Genomic DNA, 16514 nt, shown 5'->3' with positions numbered 1-16514 from the left:
CAGCTACCAAGACCAAAGTGCCCAGAGGATGTCAATGTCAGATTCCCACTGCCTCAGGGAGGGAAGACAATTCTGGGAGATTTGGAGGCAGCCAGGCATATCAAGACAGAAGGGGAGAAGCGTACATTAGAAAAAGGGAGAAGTTAGCCACACTACCCCCCTGCCCAATTTAAGGGTTCCCAGCAGGAAACTAGAGGTTTAACATTATGACATTCAGAATGCTGGCTGTTGAAGTGTTTTGAAAATTTAATGATGGAATTGAGGCTGTTCTTAAGATTTAGAGTGACAGGAGGATGTTGAAAGAGTTACTGACATTTCAATCAATATGCCTGGGTGGGTTAGGGGGTGTGTATTTGGAGTGGCTGGGGGGTGGAAAAGAAGTCTTTCAGTTTCACTCCTACAGAGTCCTGCTCTTTCCAAGCTGCACAAGGTAGAAGATTGCAGGTCTGGAGGCAGTCCAAAGGGGAGACAGTGAGGTCTGGAAGCAAGATGATAAGATGGAAACTGTGGGAAGTAGGCCAGTGGGAAATGATGCCCAAGGATAAGGGTCATCGAAGGACTTTGACTTGGAAGGCTGGTTTCTATTTGCTGTTGGGCTGGCTTCAAGATCAAAGTACTCCAATGCCACAAACCTTCAAGTTTCTGTTACACACAGAATTTGGGTCACTGGTTCTTTAGAGAATGAAACTGAGCATCATGTGAGGAAACAAGACGTGTTTTGCCCCATGAGTTATGTAAAATAATTCGTGAGAATCTCTGTGGGAACACGCCAGTTCTTTGTCATCAAGGGGAATGGATCCAAAAACATCATTTAGAGACAAAGAAAAACTAGACTATTATGAGTCTAGTTAATGTGAAAACTGTAGTAATTAACCAGCAAAAACTGGTAAATATTGATGCTATGCATTCCTTTAGGAGATAATTCTACATTTATCATGATATTCATAAAAACAAATTCTTAAGGAAACCTAAAAAGTTAACATTTTTGTTGTTGAATTTATAAATTCATGATTCCCTACTCAGAGCTGCTTAATTAAAAGCTGGAAATTAGCTTTTAAGTTGTTTGTAGTTATTTCAATTTGTAAAAGAAAGATATTTGCCTAGTTTGAAATATAAAGTGAAAAAAAAATAAATAGAGTGAAAAACAAGTTTCCTTTTCACTCTTGTCCCACTGTTATTGACTTTCCAGTCCAGAGGCAATCACCATGATTGGGTTCTTCTGTAACCTTCCAGAAATATAGTCTAAAAATCATGCATTTTTCAAAATCTGTATTTAAATAGCAGCCATAATCATCAACTCTGGTGGGCTTGGAGGTTATAATCTATTCACATTTTAGAAAGCATGGTTTGCAAGCTAATTTTCTTAATAGGCAGTAATACTTGCAATGCTTTTGCTTGCTTGCTCAGTTGCTCAGTCACGTCTAACTCTTTGTGACCGCATGGACTGCAGCCCACCAGGCTCCTCTGTCCATGGGATTTTTCAGGCAAGAATACTGGAGTGGGTTGCCATTTTCCTCCTCCAGGGGGTCTCTCCAACCCAGGGATCAAACCCACATCTCCTGTCTCTCCTGCATTGCAGGCAGATTCTTTCCCTGCTGAGCCATCAGGGAAAGCCCATTAAGTCACATGCTAATTAATACATTACAACAAGGTTTAAAACCTGTAATGAAAATACAGTGATTTTCCTTCTAAGAAAAAAGATACAAAGAGAGTCCTCAAATATCAAGAGAGAAAAGGATTTACATAGCATAACAATTGCAGTATGAACAGTAGATACCCACCATATTAAAAAAATTTTTTTAAGTAATATCTATTAGAAAAATGCTAATTAAGACAACTAAGATGGGAATTCCCTGGTGGTCCAGTGGTTAAGACTCCGCACTTCCATTGCAAGGGGCATGGGTTCAATCCCTGGTCAGGGAACTAAGATCCCACAAGCCATGTGGTATGGCCAAAAAGAAAAAAAAAAAAGAAAAGAAACGCTGAGATTAATGTACCTATTATAATAGTTAAAATGTTTTGAAAATAAATACTAATTTCTGGCAAGAATGCAGAGAAACAAAAATTCTCATTCATTGCTGGTGAGAATGCAACAGGTACAGTTACCTTAGAAAAAATTTGGGAACTTCTTATCCAGTTAAACATACATGACCTGCATATATGTGACACAGTAATTCCACTCCTAGGAATTCACCAGAAAAAAAAATCAGAACTATGGTCATATAAAAACATGAATGTGAATGTTAATAGCAAGCTTATTTATGATCTCAAAAAACTGATACTAACTCAAATATCCTGCAGCTGGTGAATGGATGAGCAAACTTGGTATATCCATTGAATGGAATCAGTTCAGTTCAGTTCAGTCGTTCACTTGTGTCTCTTTGCGACCCCATGAATCACAGCAAGCCTGTCCTCCCTGTCCATCACCAACTCCCGCAAGTTTACTCAAACTCATGTCCATCGAGTCAGTGATGCCATCCAGCCATCTCATCCTCTGTCGTCCCCTTCTCCTCCTGCCCCCAATCCCTCCCAGCAGCAGGGTCTTTTCCAATGAGTCAACTCTCTGCATGAGGTGGCCAAAGTATTGGAGTTTCAGCTTCAGCATCAGTCCTTCCAATGAACACCCAGGACTGATCTTCTTTAGGATGAACTGGTTAGATGTCCTTGCAGTCCAAGGGACTCTCAAGAGTCTTCTCCAACACCACGGTTCAAAAGCATCAATTCTTCAGCACTCAGCTTTCTTCACAGTCCAACTCTCACATCCATACATGACCACTGGAAAAACCATAGCCTTGACCAGGCGGACCTTTGTTGGCAAAGTAATATCTCTGTGTTTTAATATGCTATCTAGGTTGGTCATAACTTTCCTTCCAAGGAGTAAGCGTCTTTTCATTTCATGGCTGCAGTCACCATCTGCAGTGATTTTGGAGCCCAAAAAAATAAAGTCTGACACTGTTCCCACTGTCTTCCCATCTATTTCCCATAAGGTGATGGGATCAGATGCCATGATCTTAGTTTTCTGAATGTTGAGCTTGAAGCCAACTTTTTCACTCTCCTCTTTCACTTTCATCAAGAGGTTTTTTTAGTTCCTCTTCACTTTCTGCCATGAGGGTGGTGTCATCTGCATATCTGAGGTTATTGATATTTCTCCCGGCAATCTTGATTCCAGCTTGTGCTTCCTCCAGCCCAGCGTTTCTCATGATGTGCTCTGCATATAAGTTAAATAAGCAGGGTGACAATATACAGCCTTGACGTACTCCTTTTCCTATTTGGAACCAGTCTGTTGTTCCATGTCCAGTTCTAACTGCTGCTTCCTGACCTGCATACAGGTTTCTCAAGAAGCAGGTCAGGTGGTCTGGTATTGCCATCTCTTTCAGAATTTTCCACAGTTTATTGTGATTGAATGGAATACTCCTCAGCAATAAAAAGGGATATAAGCTACTGATACAGGCAACAATGTGTATGAATCTCTAATGCAGTATGCTAAATGAAAGAAGCCAGAGACAAGGATCTCTACTGTGTAATTCTACTTACAGGACACTCTGAAAAAGGAACAATTATGGACCTGAAAACAGGTCAGCGGCTGCCAGGGATGACAGCTGGGGTAGTGGATGACTACTGTTATGCGTTGAATTGTGTCCCCACCCCCTAAATCAATTCATATAAAGTCCTAATTCCCCAGTACCTCAAAATGTGGCCTTATTTGGACATAGGGTCATTGCAGATGTATTAAGCTAAGATGAAGTCGTACTGGAGTAGGATGGGCCCTTCCTTCAAAATGACTGGTGTCTTTATTAAAAAAAAAAAAAAAAAAAAAGACAGAGAGAAATTGGGACACAGCCATCCACACAGAGAGAACCCCAGGAGAAGACGAAGGCAGAGATAGGATGGTGATTCCACACACCAACGACTGCCTGCAAACCGACCAAAGGGAGGGGAGAGGGGTGGAACAGGGCTCACAGCTCTCAGAAGGAACCAGCTCTGCCAGCTTTGATCTTGGACTCTGGCCTCCAGAGTGTGCAGTTAATTTCTGTTGTGCGATTCAGCCAGTTTGTAGTCTTTATTACAGCAGCACTAGGAAACTACAGGGGCAGCATGAGGGGGTGTGGGGGGGTGATGAGCTCTTCTGTAAGTAACTCATGATGGCAGTCACATGATTATACATATTTGTCAAAACTCAAAAGCATACACCAAAAGGAATGCATTTACAGTATGTAAGTAAAGTGAGCAAAAAATGTAAGGGTTGTGACTTGAAAAATGTTAACAAAAGATTTCATTGCCTGGTTTAGTAAATTCACATAGCAAAATACTTTCCTGTAACTTTCAAAGATGAAATTCCGATTCTTCACAAATGTACTACTCATACAGTTGCTGTCTGAAGAGTGCCACATTTAAGGTAAAAAAATTAATGTATTTTTAAAAAATTTATGTATCTATTTGGCTGGTTCCAAATTGAGAAAGGAGTACAGCAAGGCTGTATATTGTCACCCTGCTTATTTAACTTCTATGCAGAGTACATCAATGCCACGCTGGATGAAGCACAAGCTGGAATCAAGATTGCCCAGAGAAATATCAATAACCTCAGATACACAGATGACACCATTCTTATGGCAGAAAGTGAAGAGGAACTAAAGGGCCTCTTGATGAAAGTGAAAGAGGAGAGTAAAAATGCTGGATTAAAACTCAACATTCAAAAAAGGAAGATCATGGCATCCAGTCCCATCACTTCATGGCAAATATATGAGGAACCAATGGAAACAGTGACAGACTTTATTTCTTAGGCTCCCAAATCACTTGTAGATGGTGACTGCAGCCATGAAATTAAAAGATGCTTGCTCCTTGGAAGAAAAGCTGTGACCAACCTAGACAGCATATTAAAAAGCAGGGACATTACCTTGCTATCTGTCTAGTGAAAGTTATAGTTTTTCCAGTAGTCACGTATGGATGTGAGTGAGGGTTGGACCATAAAGAAAGCTGAGTGCCGAAGAATTGATGCTTTTGAACTATGGTGTTGGAGAAGACTCTTGAGGGTCCCATGGACTGCAAGGAGATCCATCCAGTCAATTCTAAAGGAAATCAGTCCTGAATGTTCATTGGAAGGACTGATGCTGAAGCTGAAACTCCAATACTTTGGCCACCTGATGCGAAGAACTGACTCATTGGAAAAGAGCCTGGAAAAGATTGAGGGCAGGAGGAGAAGGGGACATAGACAATGAGATGGTTAGATGGCATCACCAACTCGATGGACCTGAGTTTGAGCAAGCTCTGGGAGTTGGTGATAGACAGGGAAGCCTGGCGTGCTGCAGTCCATGGGGTCGCAAAGAGTCGGACACAACTGAGCGACTGACCTGACTGACATCTATTTGGCTGCACCAGTTCTTAGTTGCTGCATGTAGGATCCAGTTCCCCCACCAGGGATTGAACCCTGCCTGAGGCCCTGCATTGGGAGCATGGAGTCTTAGCCACTTAACCACCATGGAAGTCCCCAAAAGTTAATATCTTTAATTCAGTATTAGCTATTACTGCAGCCAATGCCTAGGATGGGATTTCCAGCACCTAAAACAGTGCCAAGGCAAAACCACATTCATATCTATTGAATGAATGATCCATTAGAATTCCTAAACTTGAAGTCACTTTTAGTGAAAATGTTAGCGAAACAAGGCAAATACAAAGCAAACCCAGTGTTTCCACTTCCCTACAATTCTTAAACTTTTGTCATGGATAAAAGACTAGTTATTGTCTTCTTCCATTTTCTTAACAGGAAAATGAATTCATATGACTCCAAGTATGTGAATTCAGTTTTAAAAGCTCATTTTTATCAAACTAAGTGCCAGGATTATGAATATTTCTCATCCATAAAGCATTGTAAAGGGCTTCCCTGGTGGCTCCGTGGTAAAGAATCTGCCTGTCAGTGTAAGAGACACGGGTTTGATCCCTGATCTGGGAAGATCCCATGTGCCATGGAGCAATTATGCCTGTGCACCACAACTATCGAGCTTGTGTTCTAGAGCCTGGGAGCCAGAGCTACTGAGCCCATGTACCACAACTACTGTAGCCCGTGCACCGCAGAGCCCACGCTCTGCAACGAGAGAAGCTATTGCAATGAGGAGCCTGCACACCACAGCTAGAGAGTAGCCCCCAGCACAGCCAAAAATAAACAAACATTTCTTAAAAAGGCATTATACACATGTTAAATAAAGCCATCGAAGAACTGTTGCCCACTGGCACTGCTAATCACACAATGTAATATAGACAAAAAGTAATTTAACCAAGTCTTCGGTTCAACTCAACAAGAATTTCTAGCATATGTCTTGCACTGTTCTAAGTATTAAGGAAAGGATGATATGAAGGGAGCAAATCTTTTTGCTCCTTTCATGAGACCCAAGTCAATGAGCACGAGGCCCAAGGCTGTAATCAAAATAAAGCTTATAATCATGAACAAAATTGGAAACTTAAAATAGTGCAGTGGCTGCTATAGATAGAATTGATTATGGGTTTATGGTTCATGCAGTCATTTGAAATGGCATCTATTAGAGGAACTTACAATGGGTATTCTCAAATGGGATTTAAGTAAATCATGTTTAAAAATAACAGATTATTGAGTGTTCACTACCAGTCAGTGAACTTATGAAACTTTATCATTTGATCACCACAACGACCCAGTGAGAGCGGAACTATTGTTGTATGAATAGTTCAGCACTGTATGAATGAGAAGACTAATTGGGTAGTTAAGTTACTTTTACTTTCCCAAGGTCTCATGTTTGAAGGAGCAATGCCTTGGTTTCCAACCCATGTAGACTTAGGAGTCATTGGTACTAGTTCTTCCAAGATAGTCTTGTTTGCAGAGATTATGGTTCGTTATCCACGAGTAAACTCATGTGCCCCAAATCATAGTCCCTTCCATTTTTGCTTAGAAAATATTACAACTTCCCTTTAAATATCTAAAATATTTAAGTATTATACTTGATATCTCAATCTTGGTATTGATTTTCAAATCAATGTTTTAGTTTATAATACTGTAACTTTTATTTCAGAATTTGAAAGATTATGCAAGCCAACTTCTTCTTAGCCCCAGATTATGACTTTTGGATAATGGTGAGATACTTTTAAAAACCTTCCCAGGGACTTCCCTGGCAGTCCAGTGGCTAAGACTCCGAGCTCCCCATGCAGGGGGCCCAAGGTTCAATTCCTAGCCAGGGAACTAGATCCCACATGCTGCAACTAAAGATCCTGCATGCCTCAACCCAAGACCTGCCACAACCAAATAAATACTTTTAAAAATAAAATAAAAAGCTGCCTAAATGACTGAATCAAGCTGATAAGTTCTCTTGTTCTCCACATTGCCTGGTAGTTCTTCTGGTTTAAGTCATCTTGTCCTATAATGTCATATCCTGCTGGGAGGAATTTTCCAGTAGCTCACCAACGCATGATTTGACTTAGTCAGCATGCACTGGATACCAACCAAGCTCTAAGAACTTTAAAAACTCATCATCTCACTTAAATATATTGTAAAAGAATCCTGTGTTATAAGGAAACAAAGACATTAAGAGGTTTGTCCATAGCTAATAAACAGGGATGGAAGAAGTCTCACCCACATATTTTATCAGAGGTTTCATTAACAATGTCCCATTTTAGCCTTCATTTTAGATTGCACAATGACAAATTAATGACTTTTGATCAATGAAACTTTACAGTATCTTAAAATACTGTTTCAAGAAAACCCATCTATCTTGATTCTCTGAAATAAAGACTACTAAAAAGTCAGCAACAGCTTTAATTAGGAAGTATTTTCTGAGCTAATATAGTAACTTTAGGTTGGTGAACTATCATTAACTCGTCTAATTCTCTACAGTAGAAGGAAAAAATGTTTGATGTGATACCCAACTCTACCAAGGGCTATCTCATAAAAGGCTAATTCCAACACTTCAAAGGCAAGTAGTAAGGATGGCGCTGAGGCAAAACTGCACGTCTGCTGCCCTCTAGTGGATAGCTGGTTTCAGGACCCACTTGCTATGTTTTAACGGGAAATGTGCCCTAGGAAGGAGGACTTTCCTGGTGGCTCCGCAGTAAAGAATCTGCCTGCAATGCAGAAATGGCAGGAGGCTTGGGTTCAATCCCTGGGTCCACCTGGAAGATCCCCCGGGGGAGGGCATAGCAGCACACTTTGGTACTCTTGCCTGGGGAATCCCATGGACAGAGGAACATGGCTCCCTAAGGTAGTCCTTGGAGAAGGAAATGACAACCCACTCGTTTTCTTGCCTGGAAAATCCCATGGACAGAGGAACCTGGTGGGTTACAGTCCATGGGGTCGGGAGAGTCGGATACGACTGAGCAACTAAACAAGAACAAGGTCATCCTCTCTCCTTTCTCCTCTTTGTCCAGGTTCCCAAGATACGCTGACAGTATCCCTCAGTGTCAAAGCTAATATAACTTTATTTACAGAAATAGATATTTACAAAAATAGTCACAATCATTCATTTACATTTTGTGTTTGACTGCTTTTGCACTACAATGGGAAGAACTGAGTAGTTGCAACAGCCTATATGACCCACAAAACCTAAACCACTATCTGCCACTTGGCAGAAAAAGTTTGCCAATCTCGTCTATGAGCCTATCATTAGTTCTGAAAAAGGCTTTGGTTAGTAAGGCCTGGTCCCTATCAATATGTTTGGGAAACTCCCCAGAAATACACATGAGCAATTAAGATAACTTTTTAGTTTAATTCCGTATTTCCCTACTTTTTCACCTAATACCTATTAACATCCTATTCAGTGGAAGACAATTTGGGAAATTCAAGTTTACAATATACTGTGCTTAAATTTAAGACTTAAGTCTTATTACACTTCTTATCAATCTAAAAGGAAATTCTGTCTTGAACATTGTGCCTTGGGAATCAAATGTTATATTGAGTATAGTTTACTTTAAAATATTTTACCAAAGACAGTGTGACAAATATGTACGTTAAATGGTTTTAACCACCTAGGAGTAGTTAAGAAACACTTCAAGTATCTAACCCGGGGATGGTTATTTCGCTTTTGAAAAATTGGTCAGTCCACAAATCCAGAAGTGGCTACCAAAAGCCTTTCAAATATCAGCTCTCCCAGCAGACATTAGCATTGGACATCAACATAAAGGAGATCTAAGTGGAGTTCAAGCTATGTGTCTTGGCTAAAAATATTATAAAGCTCCTCCACACTGGGGCTCAGGAATCTAGCTGGGCCAGTAACCTATTCTCATTGCAGTGGCATTCTTGGCCAAAGGCTAAAATTCAGTCCTTGTTCCAGGTACTAAGTCATCAGTTGATTCTACCACCTGACTTCATCCAATCTGAAGGTTAGCTGAATCTTGTCACCCATCATCACATCTGAATTGAGTGTTTCTACCAGTTGGAAGACTGTGGGTTCCAGTCCCATCTGAGGTGTATGGTTTCACACCTACCTACTCATTATATCTCCCTCTCACGCTCAAATTTGCTTTTTGTCCCCCCTGCAGATCACAGCCCTTAACGTACAAGAAGGAAATATGTGCCCCCAGAGGTGACTTTCTTCTCCACCTTGCCACAAGCCTGCACCAAGAATTCAGGCAGAAGGTGTGGCAGGGTAGATGAGATGCCTGCATCAATCAGCAGCTTTGCTCTCAGGAGCCTGTTTTCCTGAACTTGGAAAATGGGGTTATTGATCTCTCCTCACTTCTGTGCAGCTCCCCCAGAGGGCTGCGGGGACAGACTGGGACAGACAGTCTGCTGTCTGGTGGCAGCAGGGTTGGGTCCACTTGCCCCAGTACAGCCATCCTGGCCCACCCATAGCCCTTCTCCTTCAAGGATGAAAGCTCCCTTCCAAGCACCCTCCTCCTCTTCCTCTGTGCTTTGCGTTAAAATTCCCTATTGTTTGCCTCCTGCAGTCAAACGCCTCTTCTCTAGCTCAAAAAGTTATTCTAACTGGTTTTTGGCTGTGCTTGATCGTCGTTGCTGTGAGCAGGGGCTACTCTCCAGGTGTGGGGCCCTGGGCTTCTCCTGTTGTGGAGCATGGATTCTAGGGGGAGTGGGCTCAGTAGTTACGGCTCATGGGCTTAGCTGCCCCGTGGCGTGTGGAATGTTCCTCGATCAGGGATCGAACCCATGTCCCCTGCATTGGCAGGCGAATTCCTTACCATTGGCCCACCAGGGGAAGTCCCAAAGAGTTATTTTGAGAGCTGACTTTCTAAGCAAGATTGCTAGATCTTAAAAAGATTTCAGATGGTTTTATACACTACATCCTGGTAGAATATTCAGTTAACTAATGAACTATTCATTCACATGTGAAAATGAACACTTGCTTTTTGCCTTTCACAAACATCCAATTATCAGATGTGTCCTTTCCTGCCATCAAGTACACAGTAATTCAAATAGGTAAGGGACTGAGAACTGCTAACAAGTTTTAGGAAAGTTGATGTCAATCAAAGCTTAAAAATCAAAACAAAAACATGGGGAGGCAAGGCAAGGACAGATGACACAGGACACCCAAACCTTTATCCTGAGGTGAGAAACACCAAATATGACTGACCCTAAGCAAAATCATGAAATAGATCAAACTTTCTTTCCTTAAGCATCCTATCCTTTCCTCCTTCTCTCCCCAATTTCTGCTCCTCCCAGCAGCTCGCCACACATCCGCCCTTCTAGACACTGCTCTGTGTTCCATTCCAAGTATCACTGCCCTTATAGCCTGCTTGAGAAATCTTACGTTTTAAAGACTGATGAGGGTGTGCTATCGGGGTACCTACAGGCACTTGCATTTTTTTAATATTTTGCATTTTACTTTTTAATTGAAGGGTAATTGCCTTACAATATTGTGTTGATTTTTGCCACACAATAACACAGATCAGCCATAGGTATACGTACGTCCCCTCCTTCTTGAACCTCCCTCCCACCTCCCATCCTATCTTCAGCCCTCTAGATTGTTTTAATGGAGTGTTCTGGAACTCCAGCAAAAGGGTCTAAATCTAATGGAAAAATTTCACTTGATTTGAGCTGCACAAGCCTCAAAATACTCAACACTCTAATTCCTATCAGGAGGTACTTCCTTAGCCATGTGATGGACAGACCCTGTGCCCGCCCCCCACCTCCTTGCTCCTACAATGCCCCACTGCAAAGCTTCAAGTGCCTTGCCTGTCACAAGAGCTCTGGTCTACCAGATGTCTCGTATTTTTAAGTCAGAATGACTGTCTCTTTGTTGAGTGATTTTGGCTCATCCTTAAGCCCAGTTCTCTTATCTCCCTTCCACAGTGTCTTTCCAGATTCCTGTCTTCCCCACATCCATCCGTTCTACAAAGACTTGCCATAGATGGTCAAGATAGGCAGCTGGAATTGAAGGCTAAATTTTCAGATTATGTGCAGATAGTCTGAAGTTAGTATTCTGTCTAGTTATGCTAAAAGCACAGGGTAGGCATGGTTTCATCTGCTCTTGTTGATTTGTATACTTCATTTGGAGAATGAGTGTAAAGATTTAGATTCAGGCAGACATCACAGGGTTTCCTAGGTGGCTCGGTGGTTAAAAATCTGCCTGCCAATGCAGGAGTCGCAAGAGACACAGGTTCGACGGCTGGGTCAGGAAGATCCTCTGGAGGAGGAAATAGCAACCCACTTCAGTATTCTTGCCTGGAAAATCCCATGGACAGAGGCGCTTGGTGGAATACAGTCCATGGGGCTGCAAAGAGTCAGACATGATGGAGTATGTGTGCGCACAGGTACACACACACGTACATACACATACACACACACGTACAGACACACACACACACACACACACGCACACAGACACCATTATCCTCAGTCACCAGGAAGGAAGCAAACTCTGGTTTTGTCTGAAAATATCTTTGTTTCACTTCCCTTCTTGACAGGTATCCTTGTCGTTTAGAATTCAGGCTTAGCAGTTAGTAGGGTATCTTCAAAGGACTGAAAGGAACTATCTTCTGGCTTTCATTATTTTTGTTCAGAAGTCTGCTATCAGTTGAATTACTGCTACCATTCACTCATGGAAGTTTTGTCTTCTGTATTCAGGACAGGTTCTCCTCTTGCCTTTAAATTCCAGCAGTTTCACTACGATGCATCTGGATACAGGTTCCTTTTTATTTATGTTGTCTGGGATTTACTGAACTACTTGAATCTGTAACTTGTCCATCTCAGAAAATTCTCAAATGCTTCTGCCCTATCTTTTCCCCTTTCTCAGACTCCAAAAAAAGATATAAGACTTTCTTACAGAATCCAGTAGGTTTCTTATCTTTTGGGGGCCTACTTTCCATCCTTTTTCTCTCCTTCCTTCAGTTTCAAATAGTTCTCCTGACCTATACTTTTTGTCTCAAAGTCAGTCAACTGTAGGCTCTGCTTCTCAGCTGCTTCTTCCCACGTGGGCAAACCTCCCAAGGCAAAGAAGGCCCAAGTCTCATCTCTCTAGACTTCTTCTCCTGGATTCTGGTCTTCTAATAATGAACTATACTGACAATGCTTTTTTTTAGTAGTAAAACATTTTCTTTGATTTCGTTCCGACATTTTGCTTTTCTTCAGCAGGAGAGCTAAATTACCTAGTCCTCCATAACCAGCATCAGAATCTGCACTGTGGTTATTTACAACAGTGTCAATAAGCATAGATCTTCCTTTCTCCCAAGATATGAAAGGATTATCAAAGTTGTAACTGGTTATCAGACATGACACATATAAAGACAAAATTCATTTGCTCATTTTTATAACACAGCCACCAAGGACTGTAGGAATAAAGACTGTTCTTCACTTTTGGAAACAAAGGTAATGCCTTCTCAGGAAACTCATCTGCTACCTGCTATAATAATATGGTTGGCACTGATTTTGAATAAAGAATATATTAAGTTCTCAGAATTTTTTTAAAAGGCATCTAATAAATCTATACAGTGAATAGCATGTCTTTATTCTATTTACAGTACATTTGTTATAAATATAATACATTTTTTAAAAGCTTATTTTTAATTAACTTGAGTAGATTTATATTTTAAACAGATCAACTCAATTGTTAAAGTTACATAATAAAGAATATGATAATTTAAATGACAAAAATCTCATATTGTGAAATAGTGCACTCTATGCTGAGATGAATGAGGGGGGAGGAAAGTCAAACTCCTTTCAAAACTATATTCAAAGCATCAGAAAAAAATTTTTTTCTTTTTACAAAGTTATGTATAAGCCATAGGAACGACCAGATACTGAAGTATGAAGACTCATAACCAAAGTTCAAACTGATTTTAGAGAATTGTGTGAAGTAAGACAAGAAACCGTGTATTTAACACTCTATAGAACTTCACAGTAAAGCTGGAATTTATAGACTAATGGCTTAACAGGAGTATTGCCAACAAGGCCCTTTCTTCCTTCAAATCATCTCCTAATGTTCATATACCATCAGTAAGCTGTAACAGCAGACTTAGACACTGGTTTTAAGATGGGGCTTAATAAGGTGCATGGATATGCTGAAATTCTGTATTATGAGCATGTAAATTATTACCAAGGTTTAAAGAAATACAAAAAAAGAATTTAAGTATTCTCAGTCCAACGTGCTTTGCATCATCAACAAATAGACAAACCAAAAGTATTCTGCAGTGATCCAACACCAACCTCCCGAACAAGTTAGGCATTTCAAATACTGCTGTAAAACCCATTCAGTAAAATAAAACTGATTCCCGTGGATTTCAGTACAAATCTGTAAGTTGTCACACATTATTGATGATGATCAGGGCAGGCATGGAGCTCTGCTGACTTGTTTCAAACACCGTGACTTGGTCCGATAACTTGGCAAATACCCTAGGAGTTCCAAGGTTATAAACACCTGTGTGGACAAAGCATGCTTTCAGCTGCAAACTGTGAATCTCCTGGCTTTTAAGCTGAAGTTTATATTGTGTTTGTCCCAGCCATGTAAATGATCCATGGATTTCCAAAGCTTCTGGGCTAAGGGAGGAGGAAAAGGGTAAGTTGGAAGGTATTTTTTCTTCAGGAATTTTTTCCCAAAGCCCCAGTAACACATCCCTTTCATCCAGCAACTCTAATTCTAGAAATTATTTTATGATGCCAACTGTTTGTTAATAATAACATCAATAGTAATAACTAATATTACTATTTCTATAATAACTAACATTTATTAACAGTTACTATGTTCTAGACTTAATGCTAAGAATGAATTATCTCATTTAACACTCACGACAGCAGCCAGTAAATAGGGAACCTGATTTCAAACCTGAGCTTTTAACCACCTGGTTCTCCACACATAAAGATAAACGTATATATAAGAATGGTTACAATACTGAGACTCTTTATAATATTGAAATATGGAAAGCAACCCAGTGTCTACCAATAAGACATTGGTTAATTAATTTATGATACACAAAACATGTTCGGATTTCAGAGAGCTGACCCAGATCCTGTTTGCAGTGTTATACTGTAATTAATAATCAGCATATGTTTCACACTGTTTTTCTATAGATTCCAAATTTTCTGAATTCTGAAAAGCACCTAGCTCTTAAGAGTGCCGGTACAGACCTGCATTTTTTTTTTTTTGCTGTTAAGCATTATTTTATAAATCAGAAAACAAGACAAAAAAACTTCTATCATGAACTTACTGATTTTCAAGTTTAGAGTTCTTTATCACCAACAAGCTTTTATAAAAATTGTCATCTCTGGCCAGAATTGCTGCTTTTAGAAACCAGTTTTCATTTCTGACTACTGAAATGCTAAGACAAATCTCTGTAACTCTTCTCTAACACTTCTTTTTTTTATTTGGCTGTGCCAGGTCTTAGCTGCAGCACACAGGATCTTCAATCCTAGCTGTGGCATGTGGGATCTAGTTCCCCGACCAGGAATCGAACCTGGGATGCCTGCCTCGGGAGAGCAGAGTCGGCAAGTCCCTTTGCTAACACTTCTTAATACCAAACAAAAAAGGGTATGTCTGAGTAAACTGTGTCTATATTAGATAGATTAGATAATAATTATCTATTATCTAATATCTATATTAGATAATAATTATTAGATAATTATTTCGAAATATTAAACTACTTTCAACTCAATCTTTAACTACAAAACAAGCTTGCTCTAAATAAATCTTTACCTTGTTGTTTTATGCCGAAGATCAACTATTACATCGACGTCGGCCTTGGAACAATTGGAAAGTAAAAGGGTCACTGGTACTAAACAAAGGCTGTGGAAAAGAAAAACCAAAAAAGATTAATGGGGTATTGAAAACAAAAACAGTTTCTTGAAAATAAAACTTACAATTACCTAGCAGCATAAGATCCTCAAAAACAATTATATTCAAGTAAGGGAAAAAACTGAGTTCTAAAATCACTCAAGCCAGATGATTTACATAAATAAGAAGTAAAACATATTATTAATACAATGCTTGAATACTAAATATTAGAATATATACATTCACAAAACCATTTTTATTTCCTTTTATTAAAGCTAATCTTTAAAAATAACCAAAATGTTTCTAAGTGGTTATTTCCCAAAATGAAAAACAGAAGGAAATAACTGCAACTAAGAAAGATAAATGGAGGGAAAAAAAAATCGTGAAAACGCCAACTAATGCTGTTCTTTGTGTTTCTCAAAAATTACTTAACTTTGAGAACTTGGCCTAGACTGACATTTGCTATCCTATCAAATCTGCACAGAAGCCATCACGCTTGGGAAACTATGAGAATTATTTCTGTATAGCAAGTTATGAGAAAAGCCCTTTCAAGTAGACTTATTTGCTCAGTTAACCTAGTTTCTGATCTCACTTTATGATCAGTAAGTCACTACAGCACAGGGGAAAGGACGGAGTGAGAGAAGAGGATCTAAGAACAGACTGGTGCAGAGTACACATTAAGAACATAATAAATGAACATAATCTATGCACACATGAAGCCTGGTTACATACTATTACTTAAAATATTTTACCCTATTAACATAAAGAACAATAGTAGAGAGATAATAAAAAAAAATCTTATGAGCTCACACAATATTAAAATTCTGCTCAGATAATATATTTTATCCTCTCAGAAATTTTATATCCTCTTACTAAGAAACGATTCCTAAACCACACTGCAAATAACAGATTTCCCTAGACAAAAGCTAAGATACTTTCAAAAACTCATCCTTAGATTATACTGGTGCTCCACCCTGACCTCCCCCACAAACTTCTCACAGGAATGGAGGACAACCAAGACTAACGACTGGGGGTCCAGTCTAGAGCCCCTCATCAAGTTAGATTCCAGTCATGGAACTTGTAACCCAAAGCAAAACCTCAGGAACTCTAACAGTGTTACCATTTGAGCCTCAAATCCTCCATGCTCTATCTAAATGCTTCCAGTGAAAGAAGAAATGAGGACATCTGGATGCTTCCTAACCCTGAAGTCATTATCTTCACTCCTCTTCTTCCTCCAACACTGTTTCACTGAATAGCACCCTCATCTCCCCAGCAAAGCTTGGGCATCATCCCAAGTGTTTGGTTTTTTTTTAAAGTGGGAATGGGGGCTATTGCCTCATT

At 39.9% G+C, this 16514-nt stretch overlaps 1 protein-coding gene across 2 annotated transcripts in view; it reads right to left on the bottom strand.

Moving 5' to 3' along the window:
- Positions 1–12893: 12893 nt before the first annotated feature.
- The window catches only part of TRAPPC8 (trafficking protein particle complex subunit 8), an 85001-nt gene continuing 81380 nt past the window's right edge, over positions 12894–16514 (bottom strand). For both annotated transcript variants that reach the window (XM_043443873.1, XM_043443872.1), the window contains exons 28-29: positions 15096–15185; positions 12894–13942 (exon numbers count right to left, since the gene is read on the bottom strand). In XM_043443873.1, the coding sequence (XP_043299808.1) occupies positions 13708–13942; positions 15096–15185 (325 nt within the window). In that variant the 3' untranslated portion in view covers positions 12894–13707. The remainder of the gene's footprint in view (positions 13943–15095; positions 15186–16514) is intronic.

This window comes from Cervus canadensis, chromosome 23 (genome assembly GCF_019320065.1).
Source record: "Cervus canadensis isolate Bull #8, Minnesota chromosome 23, ASM1932006v1, whole genome shotgun sequence".
NCBI classification, from domain to species: domain Eukaryota; kingdom Metazoa; phylum Chordata; class Mammalia; order Artiodactyla; family Cervidae; genus Cervus; species Cervus canadensis.
The sequence above is the reverse complement of the archived record's forward strand: the minus strand, read 5'-3'. Positions and strand labels throughout refer to the sequence as shown.